This window comes from Zosterops lateralis (genome assembly GCF_965231275.1).
Source record: "Zosterops lateralis genome assembly, chromosome: 4".
NCBI classification, from domain to species: Eukaryota; Metazoa; Chordata; class Aves; order Passeriformes; family Zosteropidae; genus Zosterops; species Zosterops lateralis.
Genome location: NC_139765.1, coordinates 55,837,728 through 55,856,239, shown reverse-complemented (window position 1 = coordinate 55,856,239; position 18,512 = coordinate 55,837,728). Strand labels below are relative to the sequence as shown.

The 18,512-nt window shown below is 34.9% G+C and overlaps 1 protein-coding gene across 4 annotated transcripts in view; it reads right to left on the bottom strand.

Moving 5' to 3' along the window:
• Window positions 1-18,512, bottom strand: part of BRD1 (bromodomain containing 1) — a 65,451-nt gene that overhangs the window by 14,496 nt on the left and 32,443 nt on the right. For 2 of the 4 annotated variants that reach the window (XM_083860009.1, XM_083860011.1), the window contains 4 exons: window positions 16,293-16,421; window positions 15,042-15,354; window positions 14,008-14,268; window positions 10,335-10,823 (listed from right to left, as the gene is read on the bottom strand). In XM_083860009.1, coding sequence (XP_083716135.1) covers window positions 10,335-10,823; window positions 14,008-14,268; window positions 15,042-15,354; window positions 16,293-16,421 — 1,192 coding nt within the window. The remainder of the gene's footprint in view (window positions 1-10,334; window positions 10,824-14,007; window positions 14,269-15,041; window positions 15,355-16,292; window positions 16,422-18,512) is intronic. The other 2 variants (XM_083860008.1, XM_083860010.1) reach the window with 2 other exon arrangements.

The window sequence follows — 18,512 nt, the reverse complement described above, 5'->3', positions numbered from 1 at the left end:
ATTCTAAAGCAATTAAAACTGTGCTACGTGCAGCTTGATGCAAAACCAAACATATCCACATGTAAGATGAAGTGCTCTCCTAAAACAAGACCTGAAGGGCTAAGATTCAATCACTAAAAAACCTGGGAGCATTCAGAAAATGACTGCACACAGTGCACCAGCACTTCTGTAATACTATTTAGTCTCATTTCAGTCGTGACTTGTGCACTTACCCAGAACCAGTGATGTTACTCCTGTGAGATATATATATATATATATGTATATATATATATACACACACGTGTATACATGTGCATTTTATTAAAAACCCCATTTTTTCTTGGTAGGTTTCAGTTCTCCAAGGAAGATGAGACTGTTTTTTTTTTCTGGGGAAGGGAAGAGGATGGAGATGTAGCATTCTCAGCTAATCTGCTCTCACAGAACATGTTCTGGGAATAAGAATGCTGGGACTAGTAAAACTGCGACCAATCTGTGTCACATATACTACAACACGTACAACTTTGTAACTTACGGAAATGGGGCAATATATTGAATGAAGAGCATAGTTTCATATATGTCAAAGACTTCCTCCAAGAGTGTTCATTTCTATTTGTTTTTTGTTTTAAGGATGGCTGGTGTCTCCAACATGATCCAAATTAATTACTTCAAATGTAATTGTCTTTCTGCGTTCCAAAATGATCATTTAATTGAATTCCATTCCATGTTGAGGATAATAGAAAATAATTAGGATCCAAAGAGATAAATACCCAGCATGATATTAGTTAATATGAGAACCTGGAAGACAGTGAAAAAGCCATTAAGTCTCTCTGAAAGGAAACAGAGATTTCAAATAAATAAGCCATCCTTATAGAAGTGTCCAGAGACAGTGAGAATGACACAAGTGTCCCACATATTCTATCACTAAAACCTAAGGCTTCTAAAGGGACAATCTAAGTAAGTTTCACTTTGATTCAGGTCTCTTTCTTAAAAAAAAAGAAAATACTGAAAAAGTCATTGAAAACATAGAATATAACCTCCATGTGCATGATATGCATCAAGAACACAATTTAGAAATGTATCTAAAAATACCTCCAGTAAGAGTAAGAAGGGGGATGTCACTGATTTAGAGGGATTTATATATACGGATAAGCACACACAGGATAAGAGAATACTTGAAAGGAGTAAATCATCAAAAGTTACTGTATCCTTAAAAATGCAAACCTTGGAAATGGGCAGACTGCAGAACCAGGAAGGCATTCACTAAGGTTGGTTTTTTTTCAGAAGTAAGGGCCTAAGACCTTAAGAGTAACTCTTTAAATGTTACATCAAACAGTAAATTCTAGAGTGCAGTAGGAGTCTTAAACACAATTCTTCTTTCAGAATACACAGATGAATATCAGAGCACATCAAACTTCCAGTACTTAAAACAGTCTTCAGCATGCAGAAAAATGGAAGCCAGTTACTCAAAGACTACAAAGCCTGGTGTGAAGAGTCCCCTTGGAAATAAAGCTTTTGAAAATTGCTTAAAACTTGGTCATCACTAAAGACAGCAAAGACAGCTCAATGAGCCCATGATGTGGTACCTACACACTAAACAGCAGCATCTTTCAAGATCCTAACCAGAAAATGTTAACCTTTAAAGGTTTAGGTGACAAAGAACAAATACAGTTTGGTGGCTCAGTGAATGGGCTGTTTGATGTATTCCAAAAGAACGCCAAAGAATTCATCTTGTAACTACTAATTTTCTTCAAATCTGAGAATAAGAAGTGTCTCTGGAAACTCAGATTACTCTGATTCAACAGCAAAATCTGATTTACACAATGGAAAGGAAAACTAATCAGTATTTAATAACTACAGCTTCCATAAGATAAGGATCATCTGTTGCTCTGCACTACAACAGGATCTCTGTACTGTAGGATGATTGTTCAAGGCATTTTAAAATATACAAGTGGGAGGTAACCTTAGTGAAAGAGTTAGAAAACTCTCCAGAAAACCCTGAAGCAAAAAAAGAGTATACAAGACGAAACATTTCTCAAAAAAAAAAAAAAAATTTACAACTTCTTCTAAGACAGTATCAGCTGTTCCAATGGTACAGACTGATGAAGCAGTAGAGTAGAAAATGCACATACAAAATCTGAAAAATTCAAAACTAAATTTACAAACTGAATTCCTGAATCAGCTTTGGTTCATATAATTTATGGCATGTAAAACAGAGGATTGCAAAGTATAAGCTTAAAGTGCCTGAATCACATACAGACCAATAGTATGTCATTCAGGATCCAATAGAAAGTCATTACCTCGGCAAAAATTACTTAAGAGGATTTAAGACCAGAATCTTTTTTCCAAACATTTTTTACCCATTTATGCCCAAACAGTTAAGATCCTTAAGAAAGAAACAATTTTTTTAAAACATTTTCCATTTGAAGAGTTTTAATTTCTCACCTACAAAATCCTGATATAAATGAAAAAAATCTTTAGAGATTTCTTAAAGACTTAAATCAGTACATATTATTTTACATCGCAACTTACATAACGAAAAAGCATGATTATTATTTATCAATATACTGCACGAAAATCCTAGTGCCTAACACCCTTTCAGAGTAGCCCAGCAGAAGCTACACCTACAAAGAAAGATTGCTTCATTTCCTAAACCGAGCTGTTCCTGAATGGAATTAACCTTTGGAAATTACTACCTACATGATTTTACACAGAGCTTTTATCAACACATTTTTTTTTTCATTCACAGTAAGCGTTTCCCTGTAATTGTGAGAACACAACTTTTGGGTATGGTATCCAAAGAAAAGGAAACAGATAGACAGAGAATTCCAGAGCTCTCCTATGTAAGCAGGTCCAGCAATCCTATTCTATTAAAAATAAATAATTTAACATTTATTTGCCTCTACAGCTATTTAGGAAAACTGGTTCATAATTTGTTCCTCTTTCTAGGATAGAGAACAGAAAATGAAACTGAAGTTGCTACTTGAAAGAGAGATCAAGGCAGAGATCTGCCACTGCTGAGATGACATACAGTAAGCTACATGTCTTCAAATTACTTCAGTAATCAGTAAGTTACACAGCTGCATTCCCACTCCTAATTTTCCGGGTCTTTTTTATCTTGAGAGGTACTTCATGTAGGGAGATCAAAACTTGATGTTACTCAGTATAAAAGATCCAGTGCTTTACAGCCTTCTTCTATGATAGCTTGCAGGGTACTTGAAGAAGTGCATGACCTGAATCCTTTGAGACTGAAACATCATACTAAAAAATTATTCCAGCCTAGCAAAAATTAACAGTGCTTGCTACCCTAAGATTGTCTTCCTTCATCGACAGGAGCTGGAAAGACCAAACAGATGTTTCACTGCCCATGCAGTCAACCTGACAGTGCTTAAAGCATCACCAAGTGAAGATAATCAAGAGCTATTAAACACCAGCCCAGCTTTGATATTTTTATAGGCAAAACTGAGCAAGAGTTAAAATAAGGCTGACTTGCATGTTTATATCTTTGTGTCTAATCAGATGGATCTATAGTTGCTGACCTGAAATACTTTTATCTTCAACACAGTTTTTTTTAGAGAACTCGGGAGTTAGCCATGCTTATCAGCTGAAGGTTAGTTCCCAGCATTTGCTTTTGTCTCCACTTTTTTTCCAATGCCATGCTATTAGGAAGTACTTTTTGAGGATTATTACAGCTTTGGAGGGAAGGGAAAAAGGAGAAGTCAAGGAAGAAAACAGAATAAAGGAAGGAGAAGAGAAAATGAAATCAAAGTAGAAGCACTACCACATTAGCATAGCATGGCCTGTCAAAGGGACAGCACGACCAATGACTGCTGTTTTGGTAGCAACAAAACAAAGCAACTTTGCTTCAATTTTACCCATTCTTGAGTATTACATGTTTCTTTGTATGAGATATCTTCTTAATGTGTACGCCTCCCCGATTCATGCCAAAGAAATTACATCTGGGTACAATGAGACACACAGTAGAGAGCTATTCAATTAAAACTATCCCCAAATACTTGACTGTGTGTATGACAGTGACAAGTTCATGCTACTGTAATTGCTCTTTAGGAAGGACATTATTCTGTGCATGCCAATACACAGAGTAATCTAAAAAAATCTAATGTATCTCAGATTGGAAAAGGGGGAAAAGGAAAAAAAAAAAAAAAACAACACTACAAACCACAAATCCACACATGACTCTTCACTGAGAGACATTAATCTGCTGTCAATCATACTGTGTAAACTGTCCCACTCTCTCCACTCACAGCAGAATGGGCCATAAGCGACTGGTGCTCTTGCCTGCCAGGTTCAGTGCCTGATGCTACATGTTGGAGTCACTGAATTAACCTTTTCTATTGTCCACCTCTTAAATCAGACCTGTGGGTGAGTATGTGGGGGTTGGACTAGACAACCTTTAAAGGCCCCTTCCAACCCAAACTATTCTATGATGTTCCAAACAGTTCAACTGACTTGATCCACTTTGATACTTTGTACATCTGACAAGAGGGGACTTCGGCCTGAGAATTTGAAGGTAGGTCATCTATACTCAGCCCCAGCACCATGGCAAGTGTCTTCTTAAATAAATTAAGAACACACTTATAAAAAGTATAGTGTGAATCTCCAAATCCACTAACTTTTAAAATATTTTCAATAAATCCCACAGTTCTGTTTACCATCTGCACCACATAGAAAAAAAACAGTCTTAAATGTCACAGATGAACCACACAGCAGACTATGACATTTCATTTTTTAGAAAGACAAACTTAGGCCAAGAATGAGCTAAGTATTAAAAAAGAAAAATTAAAAATAAACCAAAAAAACCTCTGAACAAGAAAACCCTAAAAGACCAGTACCAGAACACAGTAAAAGGCTCCGTAATTCCTACAGCATCAAGAAAACACAAGGGCTTCTAAAAATATTTGTTTCTGTTATAATCATCTTAGAAAACTCAGCAATTGTATGTTGGGTGCTAAGGATTAATATCTTAAAAAGAACCCAAAAGACATCACTTTCAAAGACATTAACATGTCTAAGACCCAAGAAAAATTACCAGAATACTAATGTATAATGCATGCACACACTTTACAAGCCTTGAAAAAAAGCACCAAGTTGCCATTTATCCAGGTGTTCATCAACCCCCACCATCCTCAATTATGTTGCTCAAAATTCTCCCTATTTCAATAGCATAAATCAAGAAATAGGAAGAAGATTTTTCATAGTCAGGAAGTTAGTACTGTGATTATTTATATGAAAGAAAACCAGAAGGAACATTTATTTTCTTAAAAGCCATTGCAAGTTGATTGCAATAAAATAGTTTCTTATCCCATCTTTCTGCCTTATGCACTTATTTTATTATATGTATTTATATGTATTACAAAAACTCTCCTCTATCTCTAAAAATGTTCCCAGAAATCAAACTCAAATTTTCATAGGGCTAGGAAAACTGCTGTCTTAAAGTTTAAGAGGGACAAAGAGAAATTAAGAAATGCAGCAGGGTTCTTTTTTTTTTTTTTTCTCCTCCTAGTTTCTCTCCTTATTTTGCTTTATTCTCTTGGCAAACGGTCTTACACTTCCCACTGGCCAATCAACCTACTAGAAAACCAATTAACCAAACTTATCCTGACAACTCAACAGTCAGACTTCTGTAGTCCCCACGTCTCTACACTGACAAATTTAACAATCCAAGGAATTCTTTTTAGGTCTTCACAATCTCCAATACTTTGTTTGCAAATTCACCTTAAAATGTTTTATGTTTCCAAACCTCCTACAGTCAAGGCAGCTAAAGTTCTTGGACAACACTAAGTGATCAAATAATTAAATCTGAAATCAGATTTCACATGAAACAATAACTATGCATTTAAATACAACAAATCAGGACCTTGGATCTGTCAACAGATTTAGTCAAATTGTTGCACTTGATCCATGAATATCAAATATATACACACACACACATATTATCATATCATTCTTGTCTGTGCTAACCAGGAGAGAAATTATTCATCCCCTCCCCCCTCCTCCCCAAAGAACCTGTATTGTAGTTTTTTTATCTACTTTGAGGACATAAGTTTCTTAGATATGCATGGTTTAGTTTCACTTCCTCCATTTAGTGAATGGTAACTGAATGCTGTACCTATGAAACCTGTTCTAGACAGGCAAAGATTCATAAGAAATCAAGTAGTCAGGAATTAAAGAAATAAACTCTGTTCCATTTCACTCGACACAATGTCTACCCTTATCATATCAAATTAAGTAGTAGCGGTCCACACTACAATATTAAATTCTATCAAATGCAAATGGAATTCATATATGGGTTACTTGCCATTTTGTAGTAGTGCACCAGAAACAAAATCTGCCCAACATTTACCAACAGATTTAATATGGAATCTTTGTTGTATACTAGTAACTGTATGTGAAGTATGTATTAAGAAATGTCAAATTCCCCCACTTCGTGCTTTTTACTGTGTGAATATTCTACTTCAGTGATTCATATTCTAAATACTTGTTTACATGTGTTTCAGTACCTTGAGAAAATTTGTGTAGCTGGAAGCAGAAATATGAACTAAATTATATACTTCACTGAAATTTTCTACTACTGCATTTGGACAAGAAATAATAGAAAAACAACATACTGTACTATTAACAGTCACTATCTGACATCCTGATTCTATGGCAAGTTACAATGGTTGTTTTAGGATAGTGTATTTTAAATACTTAGTTTCTAATTAAAATAATTTTACTGTAACAGTAAACACTGTAACTGTGAATTAACCTAAATTTACAAAAGCTCAGAGATAATTAATAACACGGAGTACACAGGCGAATTTCATCTGATCATAACCTAGCATTTTATAATGTAAAAAAAGGTTTCTTAAAAAAGTAATTTGTTCCATCTGCTATCTTATACACAACTGACACAGGCAGATTTTTTGTAACAAAACAGCAAGGTATACAATAGGTATTCTGAAAAGGTCATTGAATTTTTCAGAGTTACGACTTGATATGCCCAACCTTCAAGAATCATACATCAATCTCTGATGTCATCAAAATTTCCTAAGTAAACCAACAATCTTCTTTTGGAAATTGTTGCTAGATACCACATGAAGAAAACCCAAAACACATCAAGTATGAATAGGAAATTTTTCAACACATCTCTACCATCCAGCTGTCAGTTTCTACATAGCAACTACAAAGACTGATGTACTCTGTGAATGCCCTAGTAGAACACTAGAAAATTTAAATTTAAGATTACACTACACTCCTGCTTCATATATTTTAAAGATTCACATATGAAATGTCAGAGTATTGAAATGAATTGCTTTCAGTCCTCTTTGAAGGTTAACTCATGTTGTTCAATAGTCCCCTATTTCTGAAAAAGATCTGGCATTTCAGTAATCTTGTGTATAAAAACCAACAGCATGTGGGACACCACACTTACAAAGGAGTGTGCCAGTGGATCCTATATGGCTTTCTTGAAAATTACTGGAAAAACATCAACTCCAAATGTAAGTCAAGAGAGCACAATAAAAAGCAGTCTATAAGAATAATGAATCAAGCAGGCAGGTGGGGTTTTACTCAACCAAATAAACTTTAGAGTCTTCCTCTGAACTTCATCATGTAAGAGCACAGGAGTGACAAGAAAGGGAGAAACACTGCAGAGACTGAAGAGTAAAGGACAGAAAGAAGACACCATTAAACAATGTCAAAACCCCTCATACCGGCTGTGAATAGGCAAGAAAAAACACATGTAACAGCACACCTCTTGACCACTTAAAAAATTCAATGTTTTGCATATTAAGCGAAGTTCTTTTTAATGATTTTTTTCTATATTCAGCAAAATTAGGGATAGTTAATATTCACACCATTCAAAGAAAATTGTGCAATAATAATTCAGTTTCAACTGCAGGGATTTCCCACAAAGCTGCTAACTCATGTCAATTCATAAAAGAAGTCTGTTGCATGCCTTTTCCTATGATTGGATGGCTTTGGAAGGAAAAGATCTGCTGGATTCTACTGAATAAAAACATTTATACCTACAGCATGAGATTAAATTTTGTAAAAAATAACGAAATAGAAAGAATGTACTGCTGTATACATCACCTAATGCATTTTTATCATAACACAGACATCTGCATGAATCAATACCAGCTGCATATACAAAAAATCTCAACTGTTTTGAAATCTTGGTAAGTATCTGACACTTGTGCTGGCTTCCTGCTGAACTATAGCTCAAGATAGCTGCCAACTGCAAATTGCTTAAATTAGCGTGGAGAGACAAACTTGAAAATAACATGAGGAATAAAGTTTTCTATGTGAAGGCAAAATGTTGGATTGCAAACAGGAAGACTAATCAAAGGAATAAGATCTGATAAACTGCCACATCTGTATGAACCATATATGCTTAAAACACAAGACACTATTAAAGAATAACTAGAACATTTTCAGGTGAATGGTAATTGGCTAAACTGTTTTAATTCACTCTCCTTGAACAAGTACAAATTCTAACTATCAATGCCCCCTAAGTATTAGTTCTACACAAGTTTAATTCCCTTTATATCTTTACCAGCTTCAGGAAGAAACTACATAGTTTTGTTTTAAAATAACAATAGAAAATCTTTAACTTCTGGATTTTATTCCTGTAACTGGGTTGTTAGTTTTGAAGATAATTCAAAGCATATTTGCTCTACACACATCTAACTCCACAGAGAGAAAGAAAAATGGCTGAATTTAAATGTATTCAGAAATCTGGTGGGTTTTGGTTTTGTCACTGCCTCTTTTTCCCCCTTTAAGAATTAAGCTAGTTTTCTTACAAAATAAAAACATTTTCTTCCCCTAAAGAAAAAATTCACAATGTTTAATATCAAAATTTCAAGGAATTGGTACTAATTCCTGGTGTGAACTAGCACAAAATGATTCACTGTTTGTGATAAAATGCAATCTATATATAGGCACATAATGAAATGATCTAGATTATAAACTTGCAAATTAGGATATTTGGAAACCCAAGCTTTTATTAATAAAGATTAACTCATTTTTATTATCAAACTGCCTTCCCTTGGTATGCACTTCAGAACTAAAGTACCAGATCAAATCTACATGCTCCTTCCAAGTTGTTAGAAAAATGAATGGAAGCTGGGGCTTTCCAAACAGGCAAACCAAACAAAACCCCAAAAATATAAATGAAAGACAATTCTCCTTGTAAATCTAACATAACATTTTCTTCTGCTATGATTCCAGCATTAGAATAATTAGTGTCCTAACCTGATCATTCAAAAAAACCCCAGCCAACCAACCAATTAAAAAAATCACAGGACCCCACACCCCAAAAAATCCTGTTATTCAAAACCAAAAAAAATCCCACCAAACAAAAAAGAAACGACCTAACAATCAACACCACTTCTCTTTCCCCCCAAATACTGCCCCCCCCCAATCTCTTGGAGCACATCTTCACACCTAATGTTCAAATTAAACTCCTATCACTTTCATTCAAAGAGACAAAATCCTCACATGTTGTTTTGATACCTGCACAAGGGTTCCCAACATGACAATGAAACAGAGTATTTATTTCAAAAGTAATACAAAAGTCATAGCAATGGTCATGGATGACATTAAGGAAGTATCTGTATGTAATTTCCTTATGCTGCTTTTCTTCCTCAAAGATTTATATAAACTTCTCAAATAAATAGAACTATGGTGTGCTAAGAGAAGATATAATTAATGTACTGAGCTGTTCTGCACTAATATATCAAGATAACATTTTCTTTAAAATATCCTTTAGAGAAGTCTTATTAAGAGCATAATCTTACCTTCAAGTCTACTTAAAATGCACAGACTAAAGAAAAAAAGCACGTGAAGTGTTATTATACGTTGGGATTTTAACACTTCCATAAAATACATGGATATACAACGTGCCTCATACACAGTCATCAGTTTCATAATGTAAAAATACGCATGGAGTAATACTCAGCAAAACGAAGTCATACATGGCACAAGTATTTTTCATGCTCCTGCTTACAAGCCTTCTATTTTTGCCATGGTATGTCAAGTTTCCATGTAATTTAATAGGGAGTTTGTAAAAAAGCAGCCAATTCATCTTTCCTACAGGTTTCATAAACACCCATATGTGCGACCTTAAAAACTGCATCAAGAAACTAAAGAACCCAAACTTGGTTCAATACGTCTAATTGTCAAGGGACAACACAAAAATGAATAGTAATTTTCTGAACAGTAACTACTCAACTGTGAGGACAACCTATTTCAAGTGCTAAAATTTGAAGATTAACAATCACATGTACTTAAAAATTAACAGGTATGTTAACTTTCCAGATGCATCCATTCAAATAAGTTTTGTAAACATTTACCTGTATCCAAGCGCTTTACAGGGGACTCATCATCAACCTCAGAATCTCCACATGCACTCCTTGATCTTTTCCTTGGGTGCAGAAGTGTCTCCAACCTTGGAAGGACTACAGACAAAAAGGTTTTGGTCCCTAGCTGTGGAGAAGTTGGCTGGGTTTCAGTGTTCTTTGCAGACTTTTGGGGGCTTATACTTTTCGATTTGCAGAAGAGAATGGATGTACGTCTGTTTACATCAGTTGATGACTCAGCTACAGCAGAAACAGTCGACTCATTGAGATTACTGTCAAGTAAGTGTTCTGAAGTGTGTCCATTTATTTCTTTCTGAATGGAAGTACTATATAATTCATTATCAAATTTTACTCTTTTGTAAAGCTTACTCTGCTCTGGATTGAGTTCTACTGGTTTGAGGGTTGGTGGTTCTGAATTAGTCTCCAAGTTTGAAGGAAGAGGTAATGCATCTGATGGTTCAAGTTTAGGGGGAGATTTATCTCCTGAAAAAATTATAAATAGAATGTGATTTTTGAAAACCTGTAGTTATAAAGTCTATTATAAAACTCACTATAAATGTGCAGCCCACCAAATAAATTGTTGTCTGGAAACAAAGCATAACATTTTAAAACCAAAACTTGTCTAGCAACAATCTGTCCTAGTTAGTAGTTCCTACTTTTATACTGGGAATGTAACAGGGGTAGAAAAGAAGATGTCTATAGCTGGTGTTAACAATTTATACCTGGATAAATACTTTCTCCTTCTCATGCAGTTATGTTAGTTTCATTAACTAAAAACTACAAAATCTATTTTTTTCATTAGAAAGTTGGGGTGGTGGATGCTTATCTGTTAAATGCAATTATACTGCCATTCAAGTAAAATTTTTGACAATATACAGTTTTTATCTATTTCACCTTATCAATATTCGTCTTACCTGCCTATGAAAAATTTTATCAGCTAACCAATAAAAAAAACCTACTTGTAACCTGTTCTATTTGAGTGAACTAAAATGTGTTACAAAATCTGCACAAGGGCATGATTTGTAAAGCTTTTTTACAGTTCTGACCAGAAGTTTTATCTATCAAAAAGAAACGGTAATAAAAATGGGGAAGAAAAACCCAACACCCCCAAAATCTTGCAGTTTGATTAGTCACTAGTTGACAAATAACACACTTGATAATGCAGATTTGATATGAGAAATCAGAGAAACCACCCTCTACCATTTTTCTCCTGGCCTCCTCCCCTCCACATTTTAATTATTTTTAACATGATCATGTCCCACTCAATTCCACTAAATCCATGCTGGGAAAACACAGAGATATGACAGTGAGTGTATAAAAGTAGTTTCAGTTTTCGTTCATAAGTAATGGGGAAAGAAAATAAACATTGTACTATGCAGAATTCCCTAACATAAATAGAAGGATGTCCTAACCCAAAATTATCAAGTCAAAAAGATGTTAAAATCTTTCTAGCTTCCAAAAGAATCTTTCAAAATATACAAAAGAAAATACGTATTCTAGAATAACTGTAAAACACTAATGTACTGTTTATGCTATCACATAAAATATTTAAACTTAGTTCAATTTTCTATGCCACCTGAAGAAAGGTGTAAAACCCCCAAGTGTTTAAGTCCTGTACTTGCAATTTATTTTGTTTGGTTTTGGCCCAGCAATGTTTACTTGGAAATCAATTATTCCTATGTGCAGAAAAATTTTTACCCCATTGTTTAAGGTTTAATCAAGCATTAGCATGGTTCATATTAAAAATACCTGTTTTTAAAATACAGTGTGATTGTGCTTCATCATTTGAAGGCATACAGGTATTAGAATTGGTAACTAATATTTCAGGAAGACCACAGAATGAAATGTAGTCAGATAAGTACATTTAAACTACCAGCCATTAAAAAATCCTGTACATTAGAATCTCCAAGGTGACTTTCTTTGTGTACAAATTCTGATTTTCTTAGAAATAATTAGAAAATATTCACAGACAGATTTAAGAATATAAAACCACTTGTGAATTATTTAGAAATAAACCCTAAATTTCATGAGATTATTCTGGTACTGTATTTTTAACATGATCCAAGACTGAAACATAATTGCAAGGGGTAATTCACAATTCTATTAAAGTCAGCTCCTGTAGATCCTGGGCACAGGATTTTAATACTTTTCTTATCTTTTTTTGGGCAATTATTTTTCTTTACTCCTTGATGCACCTTCCATTTGAAAACTGAAATCTGAACTAATTATTATTATTCTCCACTAGATCAGAATCATAACAACCATACTAATCAACCCTGGATCGTATCTTTCATCTTTTTTTCTTTTTTAAGCGTACTGTAAATACAAGAAAACCACTACTGCTCATTTTGGATTACTTTTTTGACAAAAAATAGCTGAAGTGAAAGGCTGTGACACAAAAATGTTTAGCTACAAATAAAAAAAGCTGTGGATTCATTAGGTGCCAAACTCCAAAAACCTAAAAAACTATATTTAATACCACCATCACTTGAAAATTTAAAAATACCCAAATTTTAAAAACTCAAACTGTTAAATATTTTACTTAACACTTAAAAGCCTCAGAATAAGATAATGTGCTGATTCATGTACACTTTTTCTACCAATGCTCAAATCTCCAGCAAGTTCTATGTTTGGAATTAAACACTGAGTTGCTGTTTGAATGGCAGTTACAGACAATTATTTTATTGACCTCACCTTTCGAAAATTTTGATAGCATCAACCCTTAACAAATAGAGACAATTTTATTTATTACCATGCTTCCACTTTCCCCTGAGCTCTTTCCTCCTCCTATTCAATGCACTAATTCAAAAATGACACCCATCTCTAACTTACCTAAAGAAAAAAGTTTAGTTTCTTAGAACTAATCATGAAACAAAGTCAATAGAATTCTTGTCTAAGTGACAGATTTTCTTTGCATCATTTAAAAATGAGCAATAAAAACCTTAGAAACTCATTTAAAAGCTAAAAATGCAAATACGATATTTAGTTAAAATACGCAGTTAGTCCTTCCAGCACACTGCTCTCACATTGAAATCAATGGTAATTAGCCAAGAGTAGACACAGCTCTGAGACAAATGTTTTGAGGAGGAAGAGAAGCAAAAGGGAAGAGCTGGGCAACAACTTGATTCTACAACACGAAATTTGCTAAGTCTTATCAATAGTTAGCTTTATTTAAAAGAGATAAATAAGTAAGCCACCCCAAAGCCTACCCACCCTCCTCCCTAGAGCCTGGAATAGTGAATAAAAAAGGCTACACACACCGTACAACACTCAGAGTCTTCATTACCGCTGACCTAGGCTCACACAATTCCTAACATATTTTGACATTTAAGTGTATTTCCAAAACTACGAAGATATTTTCCACTCAGGCATTTCCAACTGCTTTTTGTATGAGATAATTTGCACTTTTTTTAACATGTAAGTTTTTGAAACCTTGCTACCACAAAAAGTAATGGAAGGAGATGTTTTTTAAGAAGAACATTCCACTCTTAAAATATTTGTTGCAATTAAGCAGCTATTTTCATATTTTAAAACTATTACTTAAAACCAATATTTTAAATTTAATTCATATTAATTTATCAAATTCTTTAATTCACACTATTACATCAGAGCACCCAACTGAAGTGGTTCAGAACAATACCCATTTAAACCTGGTTTACAATCTTACCTTCTTCTTCTCCATCTTGCTCTAATGCTGCACTTTCTTCTTCAAAACTTCCAATACCTGATTCTATTTGAGGAGCTTGGTTGTGCTGCTGACTGAGTTTGTTGCGAATAATGCTGATTTCTTTCTTCAACAGCTTTGCTCTTTTGCTCCTTGACCCACTGGATTTCATTGCACAGGTGAGATCAAGTTTTTCTAGCAGTTCTCTCAGCTGTTCTTCCAAGGACATATGTGCTCTGTTTGCAGGATTCAGTAACCTATCCACTGAAGTCAAAACACGTACAATTGAAAACGCGTTAGCATTTCCCAGAATGGTTCTCAGAACAGTAATACCAACAGGAGGAAAAAACTGAATCGGCATGGCATGCCAAAATAAAAAAATACTGTCAAAAACCTATTTAGATTATAGTCAGAAATGTTGAAATTAATTCCTATGATATATTTACTACTTTTCTTAATCAGTATTTTGCTCAAGAAAACTAAATAGTAGAGCAAAGAAGAACAAGGTCAGAATGAAGACATAATTAATCCATTCCATTCTAACCGACTAATTCCTTCTTGTTAAAGAAAAGGATAAAATTTTAAAAGAAATGTGTTAATTACTCTCCTGCACTGCTAGACCTTAGAAAACTCACGTGTATGTCAAAAAAATAAATTTTAACTCCTGGTATTACAAACATGCTCGATTTTTTGAGCTAGTTATTTAGGAACACACTGAAGTTTATGAACACTGGTATTCCTTTTCCATGCCTTTCAAACATAAACAATCATGTGAAAGAAAGCACTCAAAAACTTTTTCCGCCTAAATTGTTAAATTAGGCTCTGACACTGCCAAAATCAGAATCCAGATAGCACTTATGTCTAATGACAAATCTAGTAGAATAGAAACACCAGAACTCTTTCAAGTAATGTTTTTTAAGAAGGGTGGGGAATCTAGTTAGCAAACTGAACAGCAACAATCCTGAACATCTGTATGGAATATACACCTGTGTGCAATGAAAAATGCAACTTTCAAAAATAATTGAAAATCATCTTACCATCTTCCCAAGAGAAAGGCTGGGGTGACTCAATTTTAGGCCGTTCTGATAAGTGCATTCCAGTTTCATTGTTATAACCAATTCCTTCAGCATCTCGCCTGGCTTGCCTGAGAACTACACCTCCTTGATCTCTTAACCGCACTGCAGCTCTATAAAATATTGTATCTTTTGCATTGTATTTCATACAGTTATCTATGATCAGATTGAAGTCTTCTTCAAACTCAGTGAGGTTTTTATAGCCTTGAGCTTCTAACCGTTTTCGCATGGTAGAGAAATCCATAGGATGTTTAATATGATCCAAGTAGTCTGGAACCTTTGAATAAATATTTAAAACACAAATGGGTAAAATTGCTTTATTACGGACCAAGTAACATTGGTTACTAACTGATCTACTTTTTAAACGTATTTTGTAACACCGCAGTACAAGAAATTAAAAATGTAGCTTAGAATTGCACATCTTGATATTGCAAACATTTGCATGCCAACAGAAGTTAACATATTACAATATCCTGCATCTCAGGTAACAAGTTTGAGCTCTACTAAGAGATGCTGAAACTAGTTTTTCTTGGGAATTCTGCGGTTTTATGTACTCCACTTCCAGGCAATAAGTGATAGGACGAAGGAAAATGGCCTCAAGTTGCACCAAGGGCAGTTCAGGTTGCATATTAGGAAAGATTTCTACACTGAAAGGGTGGTTAAGAATTGAACAGGCTCCCCAGGGAAGCAGTGCAGTTGCCATCCATGGAAGTGTTCAAAACAAATGGGTGTGGTACTTTGCAATATGGTTTAGTCAGCATGGTGGTATTAGATCAAAGACTGGACTTGATGATCTTGGCAGTCTTCTTCAACTGCAATGAGTCTACATAAAATGAACAGATGTGTATGCAGTATACGCACACACACACAAACACATGTACTCTAAGTCTGTCTAGTTTCACCTTCAAGTAAGAGCACAGTACCTGCATTGCAATTTTTGATATCGTTCAAATTTGCTTTACCAAAATCATCTTACTGAAAAGTATCGGTATGTACCCAACATCCCATACAAGTATTTCCCAGAAATTATTTTGGTATATAAACATAGAAAGGCTTTCATAGCAGTAAACCATAACTCATAATGTTAATTATAAGTAATCAGAATAAAGATTAAAAGGTAACACTGCTTCTAACTCTGCATGTAATGACTTGTTTCTAGTACTTAAGTGGCACCAAGCCACATGTAAACATGGGGAAACACAGCTGCAAACGTACCTCTTTAAGGTTCACTGGCTGAGCAAAGATACGAGCAGAATCCTTTTCCTGCAGCTGATCCAGAACCGATCGTAGAAGTACAGTGAATGGAATTAGCTGAAGTTCCATGGTAACCTGCTCAATCTTCACCTGAAGAGGTAACAGTTATCAACTGAGCATTCTTCATTAACAGGTTGTATTAAAGCTGTTTAGCAGCAGTAGTATAGTATTTTAGATAAGATATAAAATATAAATAAATATATTGAAATAAATTAGTACTATTTTCAGTAATATCAGTTGGCATTTACCTGACATAGGTTTTCAGTTAATGATTTTATAAGAAAAATTAATTCTCGTTCCTTCGACTCCAGCTTCCCAGAACGCAAACTTATATTTTATATGCAAGACTTTTGTTCCACTTTTAAATGTTTTTTTAAAGATGCTACATAATAACAGCTTCACAATTCACCAATAATGTGAAAAGAGAAAGAATTTAAAAGTAACATTTCAAATTAAATTTCAGTTGTACTGCTATGTTTGAACTTTAAAAAGAGAATCTGATTTATAGGCTACATAAGACCAAAACAAAGAGTAATTGGAAAGACAATGTTCTACATAAATTCAAAGAAAATTATTTCCAAAAACAGAATCAACATCTTCAAATACTTGAACATCCTTCAGATTTTTTTTTTTGACACTACTTTAATTCCTCTGCAGCTTAATTTTCAGGTAGTTTAAAGAGCTACCAGCAATGAAACAGCCTTGCTACGGCTTAAGTAAATTCTTAATGAAAGATTAAAGGTGTGTACACATCTATAATATAAATGTGTAAAGAAAGTATAAGCAAACACACATATGGAAGATACACACATATAAATAATAATACATGTGTAAAGCAAGGAATACGTGAATGCACATGAATGATGCCTAGAATTCCAGAAAGCACTCCAGAAGGACAGCTTATATTAGCTTGCAATGAGCACTCACAGTTTGCAAAAGTGAAAATGAAATGGTGTTTTTACAAATAAGGACCATTAAAAACCCCTAAGTGGAAACATACTGCATTCAGAGTTCTCATATAAGATTTTATCTTTCTGCATTATCACTTCCTCAAATCTCTTCTCCTGGCAATAACTGTAGAATGCCATAGGACTTCAGATGCAGCTTTTAATTTTGTTTTTTTTCATGACAGAAGGATAAAAGGGCTACTAAGTATATGGACATGTATTGAGAAAACCTGATAAGATCAAATCTACAGTTCTTCAGAAACCAAATGTTTTCCCAAGTCTAAGAGAATGTCTTCTTAAATAATTTCTCTATACAAGTGCACACAGTATGGCCAACAAACAGAAGGAACTGGAGGTCACAGTGCCAGTTCAGAGCTTTGCCCTAATTCCCATTACTGAAATTTGGTGGGACAAATACCATGACTACGGATGGCTACAAGCTGGTCAGAAGGGCCAAGAGCCTATCAAGGGGCAGCGGGGTTCCCCTCTACATTGAGAAACGAATATATTGTGAAGAGTTGTCTCAAGAAAAGCCATGAGCAAGTTGAAAGCTTAGACACCAAGGTGAGAGAAGGAACCCTGTGGTTGGTATTTATTTCAGATCTAGGGGAGCCTATTGACAAAGTCTTATTCCTCCAGGTACAGACAAGCATTGCTTTCACAGGCCCTTGTCCTGCTGGGGACTTCAACCACTCTAACATCTGAAAAAGCAGCATGACAAGCTTCCTGGAGTGCATTATGGATAACTTCACAAGGCAAAGTTTCCATGCAGGGCACAAGGACATGACTCAGTACAGCCAGCAGAGCCTCACCAAGGGTAAGTCCTACCTAACCAACCTAGCAGCCTTCTATGATGGAGTAATTCTACCAGCAGACAAAGGAAAATGTCATCTATCTGGACTTCTCTAAGGCCTCTGACATGGTCCCCAACAATATCCTTCTCAGTAAATTAAACTGAAGAGAGATGGACTCAAAGGGTGGACTGCTCCATAGGTGAAGAATTAGCCAGATGGCTGCATCCAGAGAACAGTGATCAATGGCTTGAACTCTGGATGGAGATGAGTAATGAGTGGTGTCCCTCAGGGGTCTGCACTGGAACCAGTAGTGTTTAGTATTCTCCTCAATGACATAAGACCGAAGGATCAAGTGCACCCTCTACAAATCTGCAGATGACACAAAGATCAATTGTGCAGTTGACACACCTGAAGGACAGGATCCCATCCAGACCCAGACA